Genomic DNA, 27,384 nt, shown 5'->3' on the forward strand with positions numbered 1-27,384 from the left:
CAAAACATCAACAACAACACAGACAAGCACGCACCTGTGATCAACACATTTAGGCACAGCTTGCTCTATTTAAGACATTATCACATGACAATCACAGAATCAACGTAGTTATGAAAATTAAATCTTTATACTTTACTCAACTCTTGAGGCTCCTGTAAAAACAAAGTTATTTTCAACAATCTAGTACAGAACAACAAATGTTCAATTGCAAATCTAACCAATAAATACAACAGGAAAATAAAAGACATTGTTCCACCAGTAAAACATATAATCCAGACCTCTGATATTATCTGTTCTCAGTGGTCAACATGTTTACGACATACATCGGTGGTGGATTTCAGTCTGTTCAGTGCAGACATAAGCATACAAAAATAATATATGACTGGATTCAGTTAGACTACACACGTACAAAAATTGCTACGAAAGAAACAGAGGATTCACTTAAAGGAATAGTTTGGCATTAAGGGGAACGTGCCTATTAGCATCAGTGTTTAACCTAGCATTAGCATTTACTGTCGCACTAGTTTCTCTCCTCTCCTTTGATCTCTGTTTCACTGAGCAGAGAGACAGCGTCCAAACACACAATTAGTTTGCTAACTTGATGCTCTCGCTGCCAATATTACAAAACACCATTTTTAGGGTTGATAGTAGGCCAATTTTGTTCCCATTGGACAGAGCCAGGCTAGCTGTTCCCCCCCGTTACCAGTCTTTATGCTAAGCTAACCACCTCCAGCTACATATCTACCGTACAGACGTGAGAGTGGCATCTATCTTTCTCATTTAACTCTTGGCCAGAAAGAAAGTGTGTTTTCCCAAAATGTCAAACTATTCCTTTCAGTTGGACTTTGAGATTATACTTTGATGCTGAGCTCGTCACAACTGTGATCTCCCTCGCAGGAGCTCAACTTGTGCCGTTTGTTTTTCCCCATCGCTGAGAATCCCTTTTGAATGGGACTACGATTGGTTCTTTGGACCCGTCACGTGACCAGGCGTCAACCGGTTCCAACTGCATTGAGTTCACTGGAAACTGTCTCATAGCCAACAGAAACCAGGGTTAGGACGTTATTCTCCCCGTCAGCCGGCTTGCATTGTTCTGCTTGGGTTTCCATCTGAACAGCGGCTCCGGCTTCCTGCCTTATCTTCTTCCTGGCTCGGCCTCGCCCTTTGCCTTTTGAGAGGGCCTTCCCCGGCTCTTTGACCCCTCCAGACATCTTGTGAGGGTTCTCGTTGTCAGCCGAGCGGGTTTTGCGGTGGCGCCTGCGGATGCGCCTGCGGATGCCCCGCATTGGCGGCCCGGAGTCGGCCGGGTCCGACGCCGCTGCCCCAGACAGCACCCGAATCTGCTGCTCAACCACCATAACGATCATGTCCAGCGCAACGTCCAACATTCCCAAACCCAGGCCGTGAGTGACATTGTCAAACCCGCCGCTGTTGACCGGGTCCTTGAAACATCTTCTCATATCCTCCAGGTGGTTCCTGAGAGGAAACAAGAGTGTTATTACTCGGTTTATCAACGGTTCTTTCGAAAAAAACAGGCCGTGAAACAACAAGGACGCACAGTACGTACTTAGTTTCAATCATTTTGGACCAGTGTTGAACTGGGTTTGTCTCTGGGATCAGCTGCTTAGCCATGTTGCTGTAGTCGATGTAGTCATGGGCGAAGTCCTTCATGTCGTCACACAAAGCCCTGGTGTCGCCTAAACACACACAAGTTAAAACCCAGTTTAGTCTTTGCGCACACTTCTCCATGTTGACAAGTTCAAACATCCCTCCCCACACTAACACACATTTCCGTCACCTTCTGTGAGTTTGGAGAAGGAGGAGGACACAGAGGTAGTTGTGCTTGGCGTGAGGCCGAGGACGTTGAGCGACTCCAGAAGGGTTTTCTTGCTGGCCGGGCCTCTGCTGACCCGAGTGTACGCCGCCAAGGAGCGCAGGGACATCTTCTCCGGGGCCTCCAGGCGCCGTTTGATTTCATCATACGAGATGAGATGTTTCCCTAAAATAAACAAATGTTTTACATAACTTAAACAAACAAAAAAAAGTGAAATTCAAGAACTCAGATTATTCATTTTCTGTTGAGCTAAACAGCTGGCCACTTACGAGCCTTAGATCCTTTCATGTTGGGATCCAGGAGCGACGACACCTCTGCAAAGGGCATGTGGGTAACGGACTCTGGATTGGTGCTCGAGTTCGGTAGCGGGTCCTGAATCTGGGACACAACCTCCGTCTGGACTGGGGCAGAAATCTGCATCTGGGTCATCTGAATATGAGACTGCATGGTGTGCATTTCCATCTGGTTCTGGTCCAGCAGAGCCTGGTCTTGCACTTGAGGGAGGATCAATGTGTTTTCGGACAAACCCTGTAGCCCCATGCCCCCTTGTGCAACGCTACCGGTTTGCTCTGAGGACACCTGGTAGATGCCCATGACTGGTTTTACCACAGTGAAAACCATGTTCCCCTGGGCATCCAGACCCACCACCCTAGTAGACGGGTCCATGTCGTCACTGAACTGTCACCTTTCTGTATGAGGGAGGAGGCTCCACCGGCTGTAATTATCAGATCAGGTTACGTCCGAGGCCCATGTAGTGTTACCGTAAACTGATTGTCTGTGTCAAGGTAAAAACCCACAACATTCAAAGTGTTAGAGCATGTCGCTTTCGCTGTAGAGATAGATGAAGCTTATTATCTCTCAGAGCAACACCACAGCACGTTCCAATCTGAAAAAAAGAAAAATCGTGGTTAGCACCAAAGTTTAAGTTGTTTTTCTACTTTCGGAAATGACCTCCTACACATTTAAATCGTCTGTGGGAGAGCCAAACTCTTCACTTTGGATAGTTAAGGTGGAATCTGTGTTTTACATGTTGTGATTTTACTTCATTGTCACTACACATGCCATGTGGCAGACATGAGCAGGTTCATTACAGCAGCTGACGTCATTGCAACTAATCTCTCCAGAGAGCTGAAGTTTGTTACACATGTCCTACACAACAAAGGAGAGCTCCTCAAAATCGGACATCTTGTCCACATTTTTACATTTTATATTAATTTCAAACAATTAAAAGCAAGCTTTGAGGGGATTTCAGTTAAATGACCTCAGTATTTGATATTTCGTTTTAGATCAGTACATTTTGTAACTGTGGGAAATAAGCAGAATCATTTTTGAGTTTTACTTTTAAGTGCATTACGTAAGGCTTCACAACAAAGCACAGAGGTCTGAGTATTCGCACCTGTTAAAGTTAAAACAAGCGAGCGAGTTAGGTCAGTTTTAGTGCCAACAATCAGTATCGTCACAGATGTAACGTTAGTTCACAACGTTCGTAACCAGAACACTAAGACAAGCTTTTCTCTCTCCACCTGTCATGCATAAACAGAGACATCTTTGACTTGTCACTTTATGACAAAAAAAACCCCGCTGGCTTTTAAAGATAACGTTACAAAGTAACGATGCAAATTGCATCAACAATGCCACAGTTATAACATTCATCATGGCTGCCAGGCACGGCTGCTGCTGGGTTTTGTTTCTGCACAGCAGGCCCGAGATGTTACACATAAAAACACGAGTAAAACTGTATTGAAGAGTGGTGGTTCTGGACGGTGACAGACCCGGTTCCCCCGCTAACCTTGGGATGCAACTAGTGAAGGCTGGCCCGCTCACCGAATTGCCGTCGGGTTTTTCTTCCCTAAAACGACACTGATCCTAGAACGGTCCGCGTAGACGACAGCGACATTTTTCCTCCTTCTCTGCTGTTGCTTCGGCGGGTTGCAAATCAGCTCTACGTGCACTACCGCCCGAGAGCCGGAATCTCGCCGCTCATTGGTCCATCGACATGTCAATCACGCGGAAGGTGACTCCTCATTGGATAAGAATGCTGACAGTGGAACAGAGGAGGCGTTATTTCCGATTCAGTCTCATCCAGACAGAAAGGGCTGACAGTCTTTTGTTTTCTTGTCTTTTTACCTCATTTTCGGAGTTGCCGTCGGACATAAACTTGTTAAAATGTCAAAGTATATAAATGCAAGAAAATTATTATTTTTTTTAAGAGTGATATGCTTACCAGCTTTAGGCTGAGAGATGATTTAAACAAGTGGTGCAGCAGTGCACAAGGAGCAGTCAGTTTTACTGGATTATCTGAATTTAAACCCTCTCATATCTGGAACAAAATTGCATCTGTGATGAATTTCCCTGCCACATAATGACTAAGCATTACTTGAAGCATTGTCATGTCAGTGAGCTTTGAAATATGCCAACTAAATAGTGAATTGGAGCTTTCAATGCGCATCTAAGGAAGGTTTATGGTCACAGAGCAGTTTCTCATCTCTGAAATAATGGTTTTGCTGCCAAAATAAGTGTGTCGTTAAAACAAATCACTAGAATAATACCCCGGCCATTTCCCAACTACACCCAATCATATTTATCTTGATTTGTGTTGTCGGCATAATGCCAACACAATAGTCCAAGTGTGTATTCTAATTAAAGTAAACAGAAGAGCTTATAACGAAACTTGCACATCTGATGGCATATGGCCACTGTGCATCATCAGTAGACGTTTAGAATATTGCTCATCCAGTCAGCAGAGAGCATCCTCTGTGAGTCTCACACTCAATTTTCATTCCCATGATAGATTATTATAGAATATTTCACTCTAAAGCATTACTCCCAAACTGTTCTTAAACAATTTCCTTAATTCATGCGTTTATTTGAACCCTGATCCGGTTGTCCGTCTTTCACATTTTATCCACATCCACAGACTCTTGTCTCTAATTTGCACACAGATGCAGCAATGTGTAATCTTATATTACAGCCAGTGAGTTGTGTGTTTGCACCGAGAAAGAAAGAAGAAACTTTTTCACTTATCTCATTTGAATTTATTTTGGTACAAATGAAAAAAGTACAAAATGAAGCATAGAAAGTAGCAATTATGAAAACAATGTTGATAACAACAACATAAAAGAAAAGGCAACAGTTAAATAATTCATTAAAAATACAGCAAACTAATCTGGAAAAACAACTCGGGGTACTCTGCAGCTACACAAACAGACATGACATTAAACAGTCACGTTTGGGTAAGAAAAGGCATCGACCCGGGCGTGTGAGAATACAACATTGAGTTTGAATCCAGAGGTGCACAACAATCAAGATGATCCAAGTTTCACTCAAATATTAGTGTGTCATTAAATTGAAACAACCTCACTACAAGAAAAAACGATGCTGAAACAATTTGACAGTAGGCCATTTCTCATTAAACAATTTTTACATTGCCGTTAGTGAGAGGATACTCAGCTGTTTTTCATGCGTTGTCTAATAAAGCGGGTCATTTCCCGGTTCTCATATACATCATTACGATGAGGTTGAGTCCTCATACAGATTCCCCATTAGCTTAATGCTTCATAACGAGCGCTGAACATTACCAAAGCGTATATACTCGTAACGCACAAACATTAGTACAGTGTAGCACAGTGAGCTTGACACCATCCTGGACTTCAGGATAACACACAATTCAGCACGACAGCAAGCTAAAGTGGAAACACTTGACAGAACAGAACACGCACTGTAGGCTGGTGGGTCTCTGAGTGTCCACAACGAAGCACAGAGGAGACCTGTGTGGAGGTGTCCAGCTACCGCCTGGGTCGTCTCCGTCATACTGCGTCACGATCCTGCTTCATGTCCGCCACTGAGGGGTTAACTGTCGGGCTGGGTTACCTATGGTTGCTCTTGGGTTCCCTCTCCAGGCTCAGCTGGTTTTTGGGTGTTACTGCTGGTGTTGAGGATAAATCCGGGTGATGGCTCAGTGTCTGCGTGTGCGCTGGCCCCCGGTGCCTGTGGTGTTGATGTAGAGGAGGGGCTGGGGCTGACGCAGCTGGGGCCCTCGCTTCGGGTTGTTCATGTGGGCTGCGGAGGACTCTGCATTTGGGCCTGTGGGAGGACCGGGGGGACGTAACAAAGCAAAGCTCGGTAAAAAGGTCGTTGCAGAGGAACGTGTCGTAGTCTGCAGGGACAGCGGCTCACCTGTTTGCTGGATGTTGTGGGGTGCCCTGATTTTGGCGAGAGGAGGGACCCCTCTGTACTGGGCGCGGAGCATGGGAGCCTGCGGCTGAACGTTGTTGTAGAGATGGTGGTCTGATGTGCTGTCCAGAGGACGGAACCTCTGAGCTGTGGTTGTCTTGGTTTGAGGCAGCTGCAAGCGAGAAGAGGAAGAAAATATTTCTCTTGTACCAACAATCTAACATGGTGAAATGTTGTTACTGTGGGCTTTTGTTAGATGGCTCAATGTAGGGACGAGTGATTGACTTATTTTTCTCTATGCTGGGCCTCCATAATAATAAAATAAAAATAGGAATGTGACAAGCCGATGCGGTATAATAAGCCCGACTGCCATTTGCTTCGTCTTTCTTCCCCTTTGTGGCCAAAAAACACTTCCTGCGTTGTGTGAGGTGCATTAATATGTAATGTAAATGCGTCAGTGTCTCCTGAGGATGTACTCAGAAATGTTTCAATACATGCGAAATATGGAAAACACTCACTGCCTGACCAGTGACCTCGAAAGAGCGAGAGCGCCTCTTCTTGCGGCGAGCCGCAAAGTCCACGTCGCGGGGCGTTTGGTTCTTGGCGGCGACCTGACGGTTACGTGGGCGTGTCCAGGTCACTTGCAGGCCGGGCCCCTCCCCCGTGCTGCTGGATAGGTTATCGTCCGAGGTGGCGTGTCTGAGCTCAGGGCTGGGCTGCCTGCCGCGGCGCATTGGCAAACCTCTTGGGGGGGCTTCACTCAAAGAGAGGCTGCTCTTCTGCTTCTTGGGGTCCAGGGGAGAGGGGGGAGGGGGCAACCGCAAGGCATCCACCTCCAGGGCTTTGGAGCGCCGACGGGCTGCTTTCACCACAATGTTCTGCACCCCCTTTAGGATCTGCTGCCGCTCTGCGGCGACAAGAGGACATGTTTGTTTTTTTACTTTCTTTACCCACTTTACCAGCCATTAAAGAAAGACAGAGAATTACTCATCACGCTTTTATGGCCACAGCTAACCATCCGTTAGTGCTGAAAGACTTTTGAAAGAATCTAATTGTCCCTTCTCTAACCTGAACCTCATACTGAACAGCTTACCACTTTGTAAGAGGGGGATATCAGCCCCGGCCTCGCTGCTCTCGGGCGATGAGTCCAGGTGGCTGCTGACGCTGTGGCTGAGATGGCTGTAGCTCAGAGAGCTCTCAGGAGCCAGCGGCTGTAGCTGCAGACATGAGAAGCAGAGTGCTCACATTATTTTCAGACATTCACTGCAGTCCTTTGCTTTCAGTAGAAGGTCAGATTGAGTGCCATCTAAATTAATTCTGTGCCTCTCGAAAATTACATTTTTACTTTGAATAGGGCATTTTAATTCCAGCACTCTTCTTACTTCATCTCGTCTGAGCAACACTCCTGAGACATTTGCGTAGAGAGAAAATTAGACGGAGGTAATGTTATTTAAACTTTTATCTTTTGTGGAGGCATGCGAGTTGAAAATTAAACAGATTTACGAGAGTGAAATATCCGAGTGAGTTTAATTCAAACACAAACCCACATTGCTTGAAGTGAAAAGCGACACCTGACTAGACTGTATTAATTCACAGCATGAGGCACCTCTCAGGGACGGCTATTGAAGTGGGATGAATCGGGTCAAATACTGCTCATTAAAATTGTCCTCACCTCTCGGTTGCCCTTCCCGTTTAAGTGGATGGGAGGCGGGGTCACTACAGCAGAGTTTTTTATCTGCCTGGCATGAGGACTGCTCTTAAAAACTCTGTTATTGTCGCTGAAAGAGAGAGAACTGAGGTATTAACTTGGTCATGGGAATATGGAGGTTTTGTGATGCTTGTTAAATTAAATGGCGTTGTTGTATAGATTATAAATGGGAAACATATGAAGATGTCCTCTTACTGTTCTGGCTCAGGCAGAATGGGGGGCAAAGTGTGCCTACGGATTTTGGCGTGGCCTCGTCTGTTATCGGAGCACATGTTGCGTACACTCTCCTGGTCTGAGTCCATGTCCTGCATGTTGTCACGACCCTGACCGGGCAGGGTGATCTTGGGTAGAGAGCCCTCCTGGAAATGATGATGAAATGTTAGTATCAATATTCATCGAGGCCAATTTAATATTTTCGTATAATCTAGTTTCTACATTTTATTTGTCAGGCAGGGGCTACCTTGATGGTGTGTCTGGTGGTCACCTTATCCAGGGCCATTGCTCGGTCCAGTTTCCTCTCATCCAGCTGCCTCATGTACATCTCGTACAGCTCCTGGAGGTGTGGAGGTACTAACAGACTGTGGTCTGGAACACAAGCGCACAGGTACAATTCAGAAAACCAGTAATTCACGGTGCCTAAAACAAAAACCAGACTATTCATTATCGGTTCATCTGCAGATTATTTTGATCTATAAATCATTGCAACTTCATCAAGCGTCTTGTTTGGTCCGACCAATCGTTCAAAGTATTTAATTTATTATAACCTGAGAAGAAAATCCTCTCATCTGAGAAACGGGAACCATCAAAAGTTCATTTTTCAACAAGATTATCAAAATAGGTGCAGGTTCTTTAATATTCACTCCAGCTCGGTTTCAGAATGCTCAAAGTCACCCTCAATCAGAAAAGGTTAAGACATCAAAGAAATTTCAGAAGGGCCATCAGAGTTTCTAGCTGACAGTATCGGCTAAAATGAGGTCTGCATTAAGTCAAGGAAGGACCAGAATGCCCTGAGTGTGCATTTTCCAGGTCTCCACATATTAAATAAAGGCCTTTCAACAAATTCCGGAGTGAATGCTGCTAGTCTCACCAACAATGAACTGTCTCTGCTGCTGTATGATCTCGTCACACAGGTGTCTGTGCTGCTCGAAGCGCTGCACCACAAAGTTTTTGTGCCGGATGACGTTGTCCTTGAGCAGCGCGTTGGACTGCATCTCCGTGTTCTCGATCTCCAGCTCGTGGACCTTGCAGAGGAGGCACAGGACCTCGCGCTGCTCCTCGGAGCTCACCCGCCGAGGCAGCAGCTCCTCCAAGCGCCGGGCGCGATCCCGAAGCTCCAGAAATCTGCGCTCGAGCAGCGACTTCAGGATCAGAAGAACGGTTTAAGATGTGTGCACCGTCTTGTTTTGTATTTATCAGAAAATGCTATGTTCATGTAATATCCAAGCTTCAGACTATTCACTAGAGGCAATTGGTTAGTACTTGAACCATTTCCTCTTAGTTTTAAAAAGTAGATCAAGAATCCTACCTTCTGTTTGTGGATCTTTTTCTGTTCCGCCATGAGTGTAACCAGATTTTCTCGGGCCATCGCCACCTGCTGGGTCTCTGTGCTGTCCGGAGGAGACTCCGGGGAGTCAGAGTCCTTCTCGCTCTCGTCCTTATTGACACTTTCCTTCCTCCTTTCAGCCCGCCACTTCCTCCTGCGCCTATTCCGCTCCTGCTCCCAGCTGATAGAAGAAGCGCAGAGAGTAAGATACACAAATATTTGTACCGTAAATACTGGTTGAGGTACACATACTGCAAGTGAATTTTCAATCTTTTTGTCAACAACCCGTATTATTGAACGTATGTTTGCTATCAGATAGGGTAAGAGAGAAAGAAAGATATAAATCCTGAACACTGACTCTGCAATGGTCAACAGGTGTTTGGAGGTGTCGATCTGGACCTCCATGTTGCTGTTTTCCAGCTCCATCAGGTTCCTCCTGATCTCCATCTGTTGGCGGAAAGCATCCAGGAGCTGCTCCCTCAACTGGTCCATTTCTGCCCGACTCTGGTGGCTGGAGTGGGCCTGGACCTCCGCTGAAAAAGATGAGGAAAGATGATGATAAGGAGAGGGGAGTAAGGATATCGTCATTAACGGGCAGCGTATAATACAAATATTGAGAAACGGCTTCATTTGGCAGATATTGTTCATGTGCTGGAGGAGGCAGTGTGGACGAGGCTTTACCCTGGACATGGCGGATGTCAGCCCGGTCCGAGTTAAGCTGGCGGCTCGCCTGATCTGCGATCTTCTTCTTGAGCCGCTGGATCTCGCTGCGCAGGTCTGAGATGATGTTGGTGTACTGAGCAATGTGGTACGACACATTTATCAGGTTCTTCTTCACCTGAGGCACCCAATGATGAGAAAGACAAAGAAAAGAAAATATATATTAAAACAAAGTGTAATAATGCCAAGAGAACATATTTTACAGTGAAGCATAATTTCAAGAAATGTAATAAAATCTTTAAATAGACAGACGAGATGAAACAGGAGCTCTCACCCGTGTTCGAATGCTTTTGGCACGGTCAGCGTACGCCAGCGTGTTACGAGACTCCTCAAAGCCCACAGAGGCGGGGCTAATATGGGCTATCATGACCGTCCGGCTGTTCCCGCCCAACGAGTCCTGTCAATCAAAGTCAAATGATAAATGGATAATGTCTGAATCACAAAATACACTTATATTTATCCTGGAGTTGGTTCCCCTATAAATCATTAAATTGCTGTACCTTTAGTAGTCGAGTCAACTTGCTGTCTCGATAGTTGACATATTTGCCATTTTTGTCACTCAGGGCGTTGATGCAGTTGCCCAGAGCCAGGAGGGAGCGGTTGATGTGGGCCCCCTCTTTCAACCTCTGACCCCTATTCTGAGTCTAATAAATAGATTGACAGGTGTGAGTGACGAAACCTCTGAGCATTTCTAAGTACTTTTAGGTTATTTCATGCCTTTTTTTACAGAGTAGACAGAGACAGCTGTTAGTAAATGAGGGGAGATAGAGATGGGGGGGGGGGGAAACATCGGCGCCTCAAATGTCCAGAAAACTTCCTCATCAACTTGTTACTATAAGCAATGTGATCCCACATGAAAAACTATTTTCTTCTGTTGTTACTATTTCAGTTATTTCACACGAGAGATTTCTGTATTTCTTCTTTTTCTCCGTCCAATCAGGATCGCACGGTCCTGATGAAACAGATTAGCTGAGTTTAAACACCGTAATAAATAATACCCAATTATATATATTGTTTTTACTTTTTGCCTATTAAGTCATGATTATTTAATGTTTCAGAGCAATACTTAATAACAACATTTGAGGGGCTTTAAAACCCTTTGCAACTAGGGCAGCCTAACCTCTGAAGACTCTTGGCTGTTTCTTTCACAGCCATGTTTCCATGTTTCCATTCTTGCCCAGGAGATGGCATCACCTCCTCAACTTTTACTAACCACATGCACTCCTCTTCTTAAAAACAGAGAACATGTTTCCTGTTGTTTCAAGCAACAAACAACTCTCTGTTATGCTCAGTTCCTAATGGAGGCCATATGTGCTATCCATCAACAGTATGGCTGTGAACCTTTAAAACTGTCTCCATGGTTAAGTAATAGCTCTCGCTCAGACTGTTTGCGTGTTGTTCTCATGGTTTGTAGGTAGGTGGCAGTAATGACATGGCCGACATGACGAGCCATTCATCTGACAAAAGCAGACTCAACTTGAAAAACTGCAGACAACATAAATACTGTTTAAGACTGTTCACTTGACTGCTTAAGAAGAGAAGGTCAAAGCAATAACAAAACCCAGGAAATGAATCAGTCTTCTCTTCCTGTCTGACAACAACGCCGAGCTCTTCTCCACACAAGCATCGACCGCAGCACTGCGACGCCAGAGACAATATTCTCCACAGAGCAGCTAAACAGCATGAAACGTGCTGTGCTTTAAAATGCTTTGTTTGGCAATCACGAAAGTCATCTTCATCTTTAATACTCTTCAATACTTCTTCTTTTGTGTCATATGTTTCTTTGTAAAGAGTATATTTTATTTATTTCAGTTGCACTGTTAGCTTCGTTAGCTGCTTGAGAGGCATTGTTGCACGATCCCATTTGCCAAAACGTCGGTGTATTACTTTAATATACTGCATAGCGGGCCATATCGGCAGATACAAAGAGGCTTTTATTAAAGCCTCCTGAAGGTTTATGGGAACCTCAATCCTGTGGACTGTTTTAAGGATCCGCTGCCAAGGATCCCCAGTGAGCGCACACTCACAAAGCAGACCCTTGTAGTTTTGAGGCTATAAATGTGTAATGTGCCTATACAGGCTTAAAAGAAGCAGTGTATGCAACAGACACATGAACTTGAGTTTGGCAGAAAACTAGTTGACAAAAGTAAATGCACCCACCTAGATACAAAAACACCAAGTAAATTGTCCAGCTGCAAAACCACCAGTTTACTTCCAGCCATTTAGACGCTTCTTGACAGAGCACATGTACACTTCACCTGTGCTGCTCGTTCGGAGCCGGCGAGGTCGATCATGAAGAGGCGAGCAAAGCGGACCTGCAGGAGGTCTCGAGACCGGCTCTGCTGCTTCACGGCTACCTGCAGAACAGCGTGGGAGCGAGAGGACGTCTGGTTGGCGGCTGTCGGCTCCTGGGTGCGCTGCTTGTTGCCCCTCATCAGCAATTCCATGATCTGAAAACACAAGGGCAGAGTCCTTTGTCAGGTGTGCATTTACGCTGAATGTCATCTGAATATTTTTGGATTCGAATAAATGAGTAGTCGCGTCATTCACAGTTAGATCAGCTTGTCTAACCTCTTGTGCATTGATGGTAGACACCTCTGTGATTCCAGCAACCTGAATCACGCCTTTAGAATCTTCTCGCAGGTCCAAGAAGCCCGAGGATGGGTTCAGCAGGTCACGGATCATCTCATTGTAGATCTGGAAAGACACAAAAACACCATACAAGTCAGAGGACTGGTAGAGTTTATATATCTGCTCAAGGTCTTTAATATTCGTTTGAGAAATGAATCAACAGGAGGTTGTTCGTGTCCTCTGAAAAAGCTCCATTCAGCCTTTCAGGCCTCCTAGACAGAACTAGCCTGGTACAAAAACATCAAGTGCTATATTTTCAGCAACTTGTCATTTAGAGACCGCAGCTTGTTGGGTGGCAGGCTGTCATTAGCCGGTGTCAGTGCTCTTCTTTCACGGAAAAATATAATTCATGTGCCTTCACTGGCCCGACACCGATGGTGCAATGAAAGCCCCTAAACATACGTAAAAGCGCAGCGCAAGAAGTGACATCCTGGAAAGTGACCACTGGACAACAAACCGCTCTGGAGGCCGGTGCAATGAGGACAGTTTTTATTTGTCAAGCAGACCCCAGCCACACACTTTGAGAGGAGTGGTATTATTTTTTCCATCTGTACTTTTCATTGCTGGTGAAGTTTGAACAAGACTAAGAGTCAACAGCCACGTAAGCGGCTCTGTAACGCTGTGCTTAGGCACTATGGTGCTTTGAGGAAATGTCAGCATGCTAACATGCTCAAAAAGACAATATTAATATGTTTAGCGGGTATAATGTTCACCATCTTAGTAGCATGTTAACATTTATAATTAGCACTCAACACAAAGTACAGCTGAGGCTGATGGGAAAGTCAATCATTTGGTTGTAAACTGAGCACATAGAGTGCTGCATGAATTAGTCTTAAAACCTGGAAACTAGTTAGCATTTTTTTTAACTTCCGGTTCTCGAAGTCAATGGTTTTTCGGTTAGACGCTGTGGTTAACACAAGCGTAACATATTTTATTCTACTCCATAAAATATACCAGTATATATCCCACTTGTACGAGTCTTAAAAAAGGCTAACATGTGGCTAAATGAGGTCGAAAAAACGTCATCACGCCGAACACCAGTCCGCCTTTAGCTTGTTGGCGAGGAAGTCATGCAACCACTGTGTAGTTTGTTTATAGCCTAACGTTAGCTTTTTACATCTGCCATTCACGGTTCACAAATCATAAAAGTTTGTGAAGATTATCCTGCTGAACAAAACGTGATTATCATGAACAAATGTTTCCCACAAAGCTTGTTTTCTGCAATAATCCAAAAGGAAAAATCTCTTTTGCCATCCAAGACGCTAGCGTACAGCGTTTCTAAAAAAGTTTCTCGTTTCTTCATTGAGGTTCCTAAATGTGAGAAGAGTTCTAAAGACAGGATGAAGATAAAAGAAAAGGGGGAGGGAGCACTGTGTGCCTGTGAGTGGTAAACAATAACTGAATGTGCCTTTTTTTAAATCCGTACAGAGTATATCTATTTGCATTCACTGTATGTGTTTCTGTGTGTGTTTGTGCTTCACAGATTGCACGCATGAAAGAGAGAGGGATTTGAAGAAGCAACGGAGCAGATGTGTGCCCATCGCTCAGCCAGGCCGTAAAATGGCGTTTAACGTCTTTGTGGTGAGGCAGCAGTGGCAACAGATTGCTCCCTGGAGACGGCAAACACACACATCACACACAGCTTTGTGTCGGGATTCATCCTGAAGAGTTATACTGGTCAGAGAACATCCAGACACCATGATTGGCATTTTGACAGGAAAATTTACCTCCACCCACCCAGAGAGCTACTAAAGAGCCGTCCTTCAAAAACAGTGTCAATCACCGGACATAATATCAGCTTTTGGCACCAAAAAACACAAAATGTAATTTAAATGTCGGTTGCAAACCCTCCTCCTAATAGGCAAAATTTGTACATGCGAGGTAAGAAGTGCAATCAGAACTTTATTCATAACTAGGAATATCACATAAACAAAGAAAACTTTGTATTACTACGCTAACTTCAAATTGACAAAAGTCAAGAAAAGCGAAAAATGACTTTAAATGGAAACAAAGTCACACCAGTGAGGCTCAGTTACTGCTATCAGAGTCAAATGAACCAACCCCATTGTATCCAGCGCTATTAGGGGCTTTGTCATGAAACACACGGTCTGAGCTCTCCCTGCGTCTCAGTAATGAGGTTTGGAACCACAGCCAGCAGGCAGACAGAGAAAGCGCCATCATCAGCCTGCCGTCTTATCTGCGGTTCATCACGAGTGACAAAGGCAGAGATTATCACCCAGCCAACAGGACCAGAGATCACTCCGCACCTGAAAGTACTGCAGGCTTCTGTGCAACAAAAGCACCTCTACACCGACAGCACGGTTACTTACAGCGCTGTGTTGTTGCGTCTTCAATAAGCATCAATTCATGACACGATGCTCGAAAACCAACTCCATCTAAAGGCCCTGACACACCAAGCTGACCCGAGTGATTCAAAGCTTTGCATCTATTTTGTTTTTGTAAAAAAGGATGCACACAGCACGGATATACATTCTGTGTCGGCATGAGAGAAAACAATCAGGCAGTAGAGTTCAAAGAATATAACGGAGACAAAATGCGCTTGTATTATGTTTGCTCGGAATACCAATTTAGAAAGTGTTTGATTGTTTCACATGGTGTTTCTTTTGCTGTGATCTTTTTTTTTGTTGAAGAAAGAAAACCTTAATTGTTTTAGAAAAGGCAGCGAGAGGCAAGGCAAGTGTGTTTCTTCAGCGCATTTCAAAAATTCAAAGTGAGACATAGAGGCATCAAAACCAGATATAAAAGACACACAAGGCATTTAAAAACACAAACTTCTGCAAAGTCTGGGCTTCTCTACAGGGCTGTGTACAAGGACGCATGTTCTGCTCCTTTCAGATGTGAAACAAAGGCCAGGCAAAAATAAAAGGACACTAGTAGTATCTTCCTGCAATTAGCATTAGCTAACAACCGCAGATCCTATCAGTATGAATAGATGACGGTGATAGAAGAAGAACAGACACGCATCAAATGTGAAGAAATCACAAGAAATCTTTAAACTCCGAGTGAGCACTCGTGTTAATAGCTACAACATTTCAAGCGCCACTTCAGGTCAATCCGGAGGTGTGTCGTCACTGTCGCTTTAACTAGATTCTGCGATCTGCTCGTGATGATAGTAAAATGTCTGGAGACAAGCTGTGGAAAGTGAAATTCTGACCTCCAGATAGGACATGGAGACGCTGTACATCATGTCGTCACTGGTCTCCTCGATGGCACGGAACAGGTCGTTCAGCGTTCGAACGTAGATGCCTGGCTCCTTGTCCGTCCCCAGCATGGTGTATGTCTTCCCACAACCTGAAAACATGTTTCCCACAACATCTCGATGAGGAGATAATGTGTCAATCCTGCGGCCCGAAGGACCAAGAAAGTGAATTATAAGATATATATAAGATAGCATTGGTAACCAAAGTAAATACTGTATACCGTGTCCGTATGACTGAATGTTCACGGTGTGCTGTCTTAATCTTTCCTTGGCTGACCTGACCACACTGTTAAACACGATGCAACCAAACACATAAACACACACACACACTTACTAGAACCTGTGTTTACTTCCCCACAAGAGGACACTAGGAGCGGAGAACCTCTGAGACCAATGGACAGTCAGAAGGCAGAGGAAGTCAGTGAGACGGATAAATGACTTGATAGAGCAATAGTGCTCAACTAGTCTTTGACAATCTGCCCCCACCTGCTGGAAACATGGCAGGTAAAGCACGACTCATCTTCTGATTCAACCTGTACTGAAATAAAAATAAAAAACTAGAAGTGAATAAGATGTCTCACTCTTTTCCTGAGAGTGTGCTGGCTAGCTGACCAGAGATTATGCACCAGAAAGCTAACACATGTGGTGGTTGATCTACCTCAGAGAGAGTGCTCGGTTAACTTTGTGGGTTCTGTGCAACACACACACACACACACACAAACCTGTGGGTCCGTAGGCAAACACGGTGGCATTGTAGCCTGATATGAGGCCCTCAATCAGCCCTTTGGTTGTGGCTCGGTACACCTCCTCCTGTACAGAAAGAAGAAAATAACCGTAAGCCATTAAGTGCATATTCGAGGGACACGAGTGCTGTGGCATATTTGTTTAGATTTTATATATTTTAGTTTTCTTTTTAGTTTTACTTATGGCTGACCTGATTGGCCGAGTAGTCGAACGCCACATCAAACATGTACGTTTTCTCCCTGGAGCGGTTGGCACGCAGGATGTCGTCGGGGTCCTCCATGGGGTCCATCAGAACCACCATCTGATGATGACGAGGAAGGCGGAGATGGGAAAGAGAGGCGGAAAAAGAGGCACAGAGTTTGAGCGGGTGTTACGTCTTTAAGCCCATATTGACATCTGAGCTGCCAATTAATTTCATGATATGTCTCTCGTGAATCACAGCTGAGCTAATGAGCAATTCAATTCAGTGAGGTTCAGTTTGAAAAAAGTACATGAACAAAAGGACGGACGAAGGGTTACTGGAATATAAAAATACCGTCACAATTAACTTCGGCTGGGATTGGGCGGCTCATCCATTTGAATAGGATGGTCTCACTGGGAGCTGCTGTTATCATTTACATTTGTTTTCCCACACAGCTGGAGCGTCAGCTGGCAGGACGAGCGAACACAAAAAGCAGATGTCTATTCCTGCTGAAACACTGCCCTCAGTATTTCTTTTTGTAACATTTCATTACCACGGATTGAAAGAATGATCGTCAAAAAAAAAAAATGGAAACGTCAAGGAAGGATGTCTGCTCTAGTGTATGACAGACTGTCCTGGTGACAAAAACAGCCCCCGTTTCGATCAGGGACACTTCATAGCAAGTATGTATGCAAATGGAAATCCACTAAAGCCATCGGCCTTACTCTAAATCCTGGCTATAGAACATAATGACCCAACCATCAGCCCTTTAACTCTTGAGAAGAAGGTCAGGGCAGCTTGCGATTGATGAAAATGTGTTTTTTTGTGTGTGCATACGACAGTCTGAGCAGTACTTGTATGTGAATACACAGAGACTGACGTGTCTCATTGTTCCGATTGTGCTGCTAGACAAAGCTTGTGCCTCACCCATAATCATCAGTAAATCCCAGCTCTCCAAAAGAACATTTCAGGGACAAATTCTGAACAGCACGGCGTCAGAAGAAAATACCATAATGCTGGCGACAAACCATTGAGTCACACTGGGTACAGTTGGCTTGACGGGTTGCCCACAGCGACAGGGAAATTACCCCCCCTTACAGAGTTGTGGGTTTGAATCTCCTGCTATGTAATTGGCAGAAAAGTCAATAACAGCAGGTAGAGAACCCTCGAGTTTATTTCAGATGCGACAACGGGGCAGCTGGGAGTTTGGCAGTTTCTTTTTTAAGCTGCCCAGCTTTGTTCAGCAGTGGGCCTGGAGAGCCCTCTGAGGACTGTAACGCTGAATCACCCGGCTTGTTTGATGACCCCCTCAACCGCTGAGCTGCTCACTTTGAAGCCCCTCGATTGAAATTCAAGGGGAGAGATATATATACGGAGGGAGAGGAAAGATGGAAGAGATGAAGCAATACTTGGTTGTCTTTTCCAGTGCAGTCGTTGACTGCGCTCAACATATGCCTTTTCACGTACCAATTGTGCTCAAGACACAAGGAGAGCACACGAGGAGTGGTGAGCAGCATGCTCGTTTCCTTTCCCATCCTCTTAACTTCCTGCTTCTCTAACTTTTCTTTCCAGCTGCAATGACGTACGTGTTCTGATCGCATTTCACACGAAAGATATTGTGAACTTCTCTCAGTATCAGAGGCACTTTTAAGCCACTTAAACCAATCTGACAACCTTCAGAGTTAATGTGAGTGTAGTCAGTATAATACGTTCGTTGAAAAAAATGGCAGAGTGATGAGTTTCTTGAGTTGCAAGAGGACGTGACATGCAGTTCAATGATGTTCACACGAAGGTGGATTCACTTACAAACGTGTCCGCATTAGGGGAACAGTCGGCAGCAGCCTGTAGTTCAATCACTGTCGTCCCTGACGGTGCACCGTGTGAAGCTTTTGTCATTACGAGACACTGAGTTTGGTCCGTCTTTCAGCCTTATTAGCCATTGTCTTCCCAACATGGGACTTCACAGCAGTTTGTAAGAGTGGCAACCAGACAGAGTTGAGTGGCAGCATGTGCTGCAGGAGCCCACTGTCAGATGTGTAATGGTATTGAGGGATACAAATTGAAAATACACTAGAAGGAGAGACCTTGGGCTGTTCTACACCAATATTATAGGCTATTAAAGTTTGAGTAACATTAGTCGTAATTACCAGACTGATATACATACTTTTATATACATCTTAAATACATTTTGACTCAATGCACAATAAATACAACATAAATAAAGTGTCTTAAAATCAGCAGGAGCATTGGGCATCATCTCCTAAATCGTTAATAGTCGATATGAAAGTATATTGTCAAAAGCCCAGCGGGCAAAGAACCAAAGTGAGAAATACAACCATCATCTGGTAAGCCGTAGCTGGTCTGCAGTTAGAACTCTGTTCCCTCCCCTCCCACTCCACCTTATGTATTATATTATGTTTCAATAAAGCAGGAAACACAATTTTGCAGTTTCCATCTTATTTCTGTGATTCTGTTCTCATACTGAGTATAAAGTAGTAATCTCTTTACCAAGGAAAACTGTAACTCCTGAGCTGCTGCACCAAGACTGTCCTCCAGTCAGTACTTTATGTTCACACAGTCTGACAACATGAACAGAAACACGTCTGCATAGCAGAGCTTCCACACGACATCAAAATGTTTCCGTAACAACATGCATCATCGTTTAAAGCTTCAACGTCCTCATTCACACTAAAATGTGACGATGGTGTTTTCAAAATCTGGGCCATTGTGAAGAGCAGTGTTTGCGATGTAAAAAATAACAGTTAATCTTGGATGCAAGGAGAGAAAAAGATGCATTTTCAAACTTAATGTGAACAGCGCCTGTGAGTGTGTGTGTGTGCAACAATGCTCATGTATGGTAGGTATCAAATAGTGTGCTCATCCATGCACAGTTTTGTCCGTGCGCATGCACTTGGGGTAAATCATTATAGGTCCAGGGTGTTGATAACACCTCTGGTCCCATCTGCCGTCTGTGTTTCTTAAGTTACAGAACCTTCCACACACAGCAGCTGCTGCTTTGGGCACATTCTATACCACTAAGTCTTCTGATAAGACTCTAAGATGCTGACCCTAATGACAGTACACTGTGTGGCAACATAATACTGGAAGTCTTGGCATGTGCCTCAGGGTTTTGATGCCGATAATGGACTACAGGTAACCTCCCCGTCATTAGACTTTGCCAACATAGGTGCCTTTCTCAGTCCTATAAGTTCAATGAAGAGGCTGCTGTTAGACAACAAGGGGTGAAGTATGGGTCACACTTCTAGAGTACAGAACAGGTTGAAGAAGCATGTGGAAACACGGCGGTCCCATGGAAACCATTCAGTCTCTCTCTCTCTCTCTCTCTCTCTCTCTCTCTCTCTCTCTCTCTCTCTCTCTCTCTCTCTCTCTCTCTCTCTCTCTCTCTCTCTCTCTCTCTCTCTCTCTCTCTCTCTCTCTCTCTCTCTCTCTCTCTCTCTCTCTCTCTCTCTCATATACACAGTTGCGTGGAAACGTTTACTCACACATGCATGGCAACTAAGCAGGCAGCATTTAATGTCCTCTGCAACAAGCAAGTTTGTGCAAGCTGGGTGGCAAAAGGCATGACTGACCACAAGAGCTGAGGCCGGCACACTCCGACGCAGTCGGTGCGCTCGGCTCGAGTGTGTGCACGAGAGGAGGCGTCGTCGGCTATATATGTTCCACTAAAAACATTCAGGCAGTGGCGACTTTATTTAGCTGTGCACTGACAAAAAGACTGATGATTAAGCCATGCTGACAAAAGATGTCAACAGCTTTAACAAGATTTCAACACCTTTCAATTGTTTGAGCTGCAACAATCAGACGATTAATTGATCTACAGAAGGGTTTCAGCAACTATAGCAGGCACTATGATTGATTTTTTGAATTTGAGCAGTTTTTTAAGCAAAAATTGGCAAAATGAACTGGTTCCAGCTTCTCAATTGTGAATATTTTCTGGTTTTCATACTCTTTTATGTTGGTAAATTGAGAATTGTTTTGAACTGTTTTTGATCAGACAAAACAGGATATTTGACAATTTTACAGACTAAACTCATAATTGAGAAATCGATTGAAGCATTGATTAATGGATTATTAAAAAAAATAAGTCATTTCTATAGCCTTAGTTGCATGGGACAAGCATGTGATTTAGAAATCCTGCTCCCCTCTCTTGCCAACGCAGCGTTCATAATTCTCCACCAGGAAAAAGGCAGAACATGGTGCGGAGAAAACAAAAAAAACTTACGACCCCAACTCACCCAGATGCCAATTTGCAAGGGACTAAAATGATCACATGACCTCTGTGTTTGGTGAAAACATGGTCGGTCATTTGTGGTGGAATTTTTCCTTGACAAATTACGGACATACTTAAGATCACAGACGACCTCCGCACGCATCACAAATTACTAGAGGTCTGCAGGCGATGCTGGTCAGCTGTGAACACGTGTTTTGCACGTGATTTTTATCTCCACTTGGACTGACCGACAACATCACACAGCCACAGATCAAAGCAGGACCTGATCAGCTGGTCCAACTGTCAGTTATTCATCAGGCAGTTGGAACGGGCAGACTCGGTGCTACAGCGAAGCCGACCGATTCACCCCTCTTATTTGCTGTACCTGAATCAACTGGGACTCAGTGGACAGCTGCACAGCAACCACTCTATAAACACCACTGGCACAATACAGCAAACACACAGCACCTGATAAGATTAATAGAAATGTTCTGGTGTTGCTGTTAATTAACAAAATAGTGGGCAAGCTGTAACTATGGCAATGATAATTAATTACTGGGACATTTGGCTGAGACTCTAATACAAGACTCGGGCACCAGAGCACATTTATCAGCTCTCCATGTCTTGTTGCCAACGTTTCTGCTTCTCTAACCTCTTATTCGTCGTCTAAACTTCGTCTAGGCCAGACTGTGATCAATAATCATCTGACAGTGGAAACTACTACATTATAAAATAGAAACAAAAATAGAAGTGTGAGTCCTCAGTGTGATTTGGTACATGATGGTAGTTAATTCTATCTGACCTTTAGCCATTATCTGCACTCCTATCAGGAAAAAGCAGTGACTTGTTAACAATGATCTTTACTAGACAAAGAAATCTCTCAATTATGGTCCAGTTCAGGGACGTCTTGGTCAGATTTTCCGCTGGGATCTAAATTGGGTCTAGTTAGTCGCTCTTTCTACTGGGACCAATCAGCCCCTTTTCCATTGACTGCTGACTAATTCCTGGCCGGCGCTAAAGGAGACTTCAGTTTTAAAACAAGCGGACCAGAGGGAGCCAAGAATCCCCATGAAGTGGAAAGGAAAGCAATTTCCTGGTTGACAGCTTCTGTAAACGTGGTGTCACTTTTAACCGTTTTAATCACGCCGTCCCCCTTTCACAGCGGACATCACGAGCTACAGCCACTTTGCATTTGGACGCGGGGCCCGTCTCACTTTTAACGTGACCCCGGGGGCCGACAAAACAAATAGTCAGACCGTGAATTTACACTCTGTGGCTGTGAAAGAGAGAGGCTCCTAAAATATTCATATCCTCACAAGGATCAGCCAAAGTCAAAATAACAGCTTGCTTATGCAGCGACATGAAACCAATTAGCGGGATGGAGTTACGTAAACGCCATGAAAAGCAGTGGGGTGCGATGGAGCACCCTCGCCCCGGCACCTTTCCCGGCTGATGGCTTTTCTAATCAACAGGACCTGCTGTTCTGCTCGTTAAAGCAGCAGGGTTGACTTGGTTGGCCTTCTTGCTGATTATAGCGCTGCTAGCTCCCATCGCCGATCCATAATTCAAAGGCTGGATGTGGTACGGTTTCACAAGCACAGCCCGCCCCGGTTGCTTCTCCCCGACTCGCTCCACTAGCGTGTGCCAAGTGGCAAACGCTGCCAAGACAACCAACAAAAGTCAGCGGTCGTGTAGACATCGACCGCTTTTATAGGCACTGGTTTCATTACACCTAAATGATGGCTCGGATCAGTAGTAAAATGACAAAAGAGCAATTGGGAATCTCAATCATTTTTAACGGCCTACGGTTCGCTGGCCGTCACTCACTCTGTAATAACACACAGAGTTAGGTTAGAGGCTAAAGTAATGGTTCCCTGTCTTTAATTTATTCATCAAAAACAGGCTTCCATCTGCTCTCATTGCCAGCAGGTAAGACGGGAGAGAAACTGAAGACATATCTTGTTCAACATTTTAAGTGTAATTAACAAGAAGATAAACTGCCACTTAAGCAGGTACGCATGCTGCTACAAGCCTGATAAAATGAAGAAAATAAAACCCAAGACAGGAAGACCGCAGATGGAGAAGGAATCTGAATGGGAGCGATACCACCTGTACACACCGGTGTCACATTTATAGCTTTGTCTTGTCTTTATCGCTTTGGTTTCAAAGGGTCATGAGGTTACAACCTTCTTTTTTATCAAGCTCACAGGGTTGAACATGCATGTATCGGAGAGATTAAGAGACAGGCTTTTAACTGTGGCTCATGTATCAGCGGGTAATATCTAAAGTGCATCTCCTGTTTTCCCCAGAGACGCCATCGTATTCAAGCCTCATCTCCGTGCGACTTTGTTGTTGCCATGAAGAATGTTTCCAATTCAGTTTCAACGGCTTTGTGAATTTGTGTGAAACTGGGAAGGGGGGGGGGGGGGTCATCATCAAGGCGCCACTAAGGCTGTTATACTTTAATCCTAGGAGATATTTTCAATTGGATATAGATCTGCATAGAAATACATCTGTTATTGACAAAAGAGTGGGATGTATAGGTGGTAAAATAGTTTGGCAAATGGTTTCACCATGCCCCCATCCACCCCTTATCTTTGGGTTGCACAATGACATACCCGTAGAGTCGTTTAGCGATGACATCTGTGCACTCGGTCAAGAATACCGCGAAGAATAAAAGGATCAACATCACAAAAAGAAAGCAATCAGGTCTAAGCGGTGACCTTTACGGGGCAACCTTTCAAGCTGCTCTTTCAGAGACGCAACCGAAACTTTGGAAAGTCCAAAGGGCACAATTGCGGCTGGTTATCTGATAGAAAACCTTGGAGCTGCCCTCTCTGCCCCCCAACAATGCTGCTGTAGATCCCGTTTCAGGGGCTCTCGGTGATCGGAGGTGTGTGTTGGATCACGGCGTACCTGATACTGGGTGCCTGATGGCAACGTCTGCTCTACATTTGTGGTTTCGTAAGACGTCTGGCTGTGGCAATCGAATGCCAGATCAGTACAGTCAGACGCTGTAATTCAGACTCACACACTCGTATATGCACCTGCAGAGACACACACACACTTAACATCTCAAAGACATGTTAAGTGGACAAGACATCTCTAAAGATCAAGAACTGGGTGACAGAAATAGATTTTCTTTCTTTCTTTCTTTCTGCCAGCTGTCAATTTGTCTCTCTTCTTTTTTCTCCTCCTCGCTCATTACCCCTCATCATTTCTGTTTTGAAGCATGTCGCACAGATGTATTATTGGACAGCACAGGCACAGCTGGTTACAAAGGATAAGAGGAACAATACAGCAATTTGTCATCCATGAAAGCAATTCATTCAACCCCCCCAAGGGATCTCAGTTAAGTGTGAAGATGTGGCGGGTGCAGGGTGTCCTTCAAAATAAAATAAAATATACCAAGTATCCATGTGCCAGACGTTCTTATTTCCAACAAGTGCAAAAATATCACAAACTTCTTCCTTTTCCTTGTGTAACAAATTTCATTGGTATTTATAATATTGGGAAAAAATCTCCTTCCGTATCCGCATCCATAACAATAACAACTGATAAACATCCTGCAATGCTGGAGTTATAGTCTGCCAACAAGTGTGAGCGCTCAACAGTTTCATCGGAGCAGCTGTGAACCAGGAATAATTGCTGCCTTCAAATGAAACATGCGAGGCGCTAATTTGGAAATGGAAGTCAGTGTGCTTCACTTTCAGGTGGTCTAAGTCGTGAGAACACTGTTGCTAGGAGACTGACTGCAAAAATGGTGAATGATAGGTTTTTTTTCAGTAAACAGTAAAACAGCAGACTTATCTTACACCGATAAATAATGAAATAAATAACTTCCATGGGCTTTAAAACAAATCGGCTTACGTCACACCTCAGAAACTTGGAGCTACGGCATCAAAACAGTGACAGCGTTCAAATACCGCTTCGTTGACTTCGCCGACGATTACGATAACACACAATAGCAGAAAAAGCCTTGATGAAGAATATTCTGAAACTATGTTTAAAAGCGGCGCACACATATCCCCAAAACACCACAGCTGTTACCGCTTTGGAGTTGTTCGAAATTGCACCTTTCAGCTAAAGCTTAAATAAACTGACATAAACTCATGACTGTCTCTTATTTTAATTGAACATAGTGCCGGCATTTCTCCATTCATACAGTGGATGTTATGTTCAGTCTTTGTTCATTCCTAGTTACCAGTACAGGTATGTAATAAAACAAACAAAAATAAATTTTGTATCCATCAGAGCACATAAACATTTAATAAAGATGAATATACATCATCCATATCACATTTTGTCTAATTATAACAGAGCAGCATCTTTTTCCATTTTAATGACTTTATATAGTGTTATGATTTACTCTATCATAATGATATAGATCTCTCTATTGCAGGTTTTTCTGCCTTTTATCTATTATATTGTATAAAACAAAATGTGTTTTAAACCTTTGCTGACTACTGCCCTGTGGAGGGTCTTTTCAGACGCTGGTAGCAGCAAGCTGTGCAGAGAGCCATTGAGTACAGTGTCAAGTTAACTTCCTGCCCATGTTCACACGTACTGACGTCAGTAATATAATGGCCCTAGAAAGCATGCTATTTTCAGGCATTTTAGTCCATTTTGCTTCCATCAGTCATGACAGAGTAAGAGATGTGAAACACAAAAGCAGCCATTAGTGTTTTCAAGTAGCTTCACGTCTTCGGCGGCCACAGCACGCGCTGAACTTTCCACTGGGTTTTTTTAAAAACACACAGCACTCCCGTCTTCTTAAGATGAAAGAGCTCACATACGTAGAATAAAGAACAGCGTCGTAGCTGCCCCGCGAGACAGAGAAGCTCATTACACGGAAAACGAAAATTGTTGGATGGATGAAAAACAGACACACAAAAAAGGGGTTTGAGTACGCAGAGAGCCAAAAATGAAGCATCCCCTAAAGACATCAGTGTGCTGATATAATTTAGTATGCAGATGGAGACAAACAGTATTGAAGCTTTGGAAAAACATTTTGCTTCGTGACTGTTGAGTTTTATTGTCAGTTTGATTGACATCTGCTGGCACTAATGAGTCATTTCCTGTTATTACACAACAATCATGCACATGGATCTTTTGTAACTTTGAAACCAGAATGAAAACTTGTAGTCTAAGCTGTGAGACTCATTATATATTTTATATGTATCTTTAGTTTAAGTCTCAGTGTGTTCTATGTTTCGCCCGGCTACAAGATAATTGGGTACAATAGCGTTAAGTCCCTTCAGCCCAATTCATTAGCATGTTTGCGTGGAGATTCAGGACTATTTTTGTAAAATTGCAATTTCTTGATTTCCGGATGCAGCCCTCAAAACTAAACAAAAAAAGGCTTTTGTTTCCTAAAATGACTCATCTTTTTCTGCTCCGTCACTGCTCTGGATGAGGTACGGTCGGCTCGCACTACTTCCTGATTACATTTCCATCGTTTTGTTTTCCGGAAAGGTAGTCCCATGGATGAGCCTTACCAGACAAACAACATGTTGTTATGACTGGGGGTATTAGGAAGAAAAACACCCTCAGAGATTTACTCCCACTGCTGCCTTAAAACCGAGGACTTATGGGAGATGTTGCCTCTGTAAACATGCTTCAATGCGTAGCTTCAATCTGTCTGTCCTCGGTGCCACCTCGGTTCTCCATCCTGATTTGCCACCTGTTGCTCTTCCACCTCACCACACTCACATTTCATATTCTCTGTATATTTGTTTAGCTCTCATTCAGTTCAATTTGTCTGTGCCTTAAGGGGATTCAGAGAGGACGATTGCCGATCACGAGAATCAACTTAGGACCTATTAGCTGTGTTACAATTGACCATTCCCTGCCTGTTTTTCTGGCCAGGAGTCCAATAAAGACGGCACATCGATGGCCCCGCGGCCGGGCTCTACTTCCTGCTTCAGGTGGTCATAAAGAAAGCAGGAAAACACTGCACTCCTGATTCGATTACACGGAACAGAGCACACACCGAATGATCTGCTCCTTTCACAATTCTGCTTTTCCCCTCAAATGGGAAAATACGCTTGCGTAATCTGCAACATAATTAGTTGGTGAGGTTACAGCAAAAGCCCTTTGGGTACTTCCTTCCTCTTCATCAACCCCCTGTGGACTGAATGACTCATGATACGCCCAAGGACACCGGGATGCCTGGACTATATTATACTGCTTTTTTAAAATTGATGAATAAACTCATTGTGATTCCTTGGTGTCTCCTGGTCTTTGCAGCAAAGGCCTAGCAGTGCTTAGTCAGGGGCAATGAGTGTGTTTTCTTGAGTACTAAAAGCTGTTCAGAAGAACTCACAGCAGGGCCACTCCAGCATCTAGTCTCCTTCAGAGGCCGCTTGTGGCGAGCCGCCACGCCCTGCCCTCTCGACG

The 27,384-nt window shown here is 44.2% G+C and overlaps 2 protein-coding genes across 3 annotated transcripts in view; both read right to left on the reverse strand.

The window, feature by feature from the left end:
* Positions 1-108: 108 nt before the first annotated feature.
* Positions 109-3,779, reverse strand: LOC142952051 (uncharacterized). 2 transcript variants are annotated; one of them, XM_076094042.1, is made up of 5 exons: positions 3,624-3,779; positions 2,104-2,720; positions 1,799-1,999; positions 1,568-1,697; positions 109-1,476 (listed from the first exon to the last, which is right to left on the reverse strand). In XM_076094042.1, the coding sequence occupies exons 2-5, from the start codon at positions 2,498-2,500 to the stop codon at positions 993-995; spliced, it is 1,212 nt and encodes a 403-aa protein (XP_075950157.1). In that variant the 5' UTR covers positions 2,501-2,720; positions 3,624-3,779; the 3' UTR covers positions 109-992. The 2 variants fall into 2 exon arrangements, with proteins under 2 accessions (XP_075950157.1, XP_075950158.1); XM_076094043.1 differs by having other exon boundaries at positions 3,659-3,776.
* Positions 3,780-4,869: 1,090 nt separating this feature from the next.
* The window catches only part of kif19 (kinesin family member 19), a 30,508-nt gene continuing 7,993 nt past the window's right edge, over positions 4,870-27,384 (reverse strand). Inside the window, exons 3-20 of the mRNA XM_076092994.1 lie at positions 16,764-16,874; positions 16,552-16,639; positions 15,785-15,921; positions 12,550-12,675; positions 12,237-12,428; positions 10,479-10,622; positions 10,253-10,375; positions 9,940-10,096; positions 9,617-9,791; positions 9,241-9,439; positions 8,803-9,073; positions 8,176-8,300; positions 7,911-8,074; positions 7,680-7,785; positions 7,101-7,224; positions 6,526-6,914; positions 6,011-6,179; positions 4,870-5,917 (exon numbers count right to left, since the gene is read on the reverse strand). Coding sequence (XP_075949109.1) covers positions 5,790-5,917; positions 6,011-6,179; positions 6,526-6,914; positions 7,101-7,224; positions 7,680-7,785; positions 7,911-8,074; positions 8,176-8,300; positions 8,803-9,073; positions 9,241-9,439; positions 9,617-9,791; positions 9,940-10,096; positions 10,253-10,375; positions 10,479-10,622; positions 12,237-12,428; positions 12,550-12,675; positions 15,785-15,921; positions 16,552-16,639; positions 16,764-16,874 — 2,928 coding nt within the window. The 3' untranslated portion in view covers positions 4,870-5,789. The remainder of the gene's footprint in view (positions 5,918-6,010; positions 6,180-6,525; positions 6,915-7,100; positions 7,225-7,679; positions 7,786-7,910; positions 8,075-8,175; positions 8,301-8,802; positions 9,074-9,240; positions 9,440-9,616; positions 9,792-9,939; positions 10,097-10,252; positions 10,376-10,478; positions 10,623-12,236; positions 12,429-12,549; positions 12,676-15,784; positions 15,922-16,551; positions 16,640-16,763; positions 16,875-27,384) is intronic.

The sequence above is a fragment of the Anarhichas minor genome, unplaced genomic scaffold (assembly GCF_050575085.1).
Source record: "Anarhichas minor isolate MPS153535 unplaced genomic scaffold, ASM5057508v1 ptg000017l, whole genome shotgun sequence".
Classification (NCBI taxonomy): Eukaryota; Metazoa; Chordata; class Actinopteri; order Perciformes; family Anarhichadidae; genus Anarhichas; species Anarhichas minor.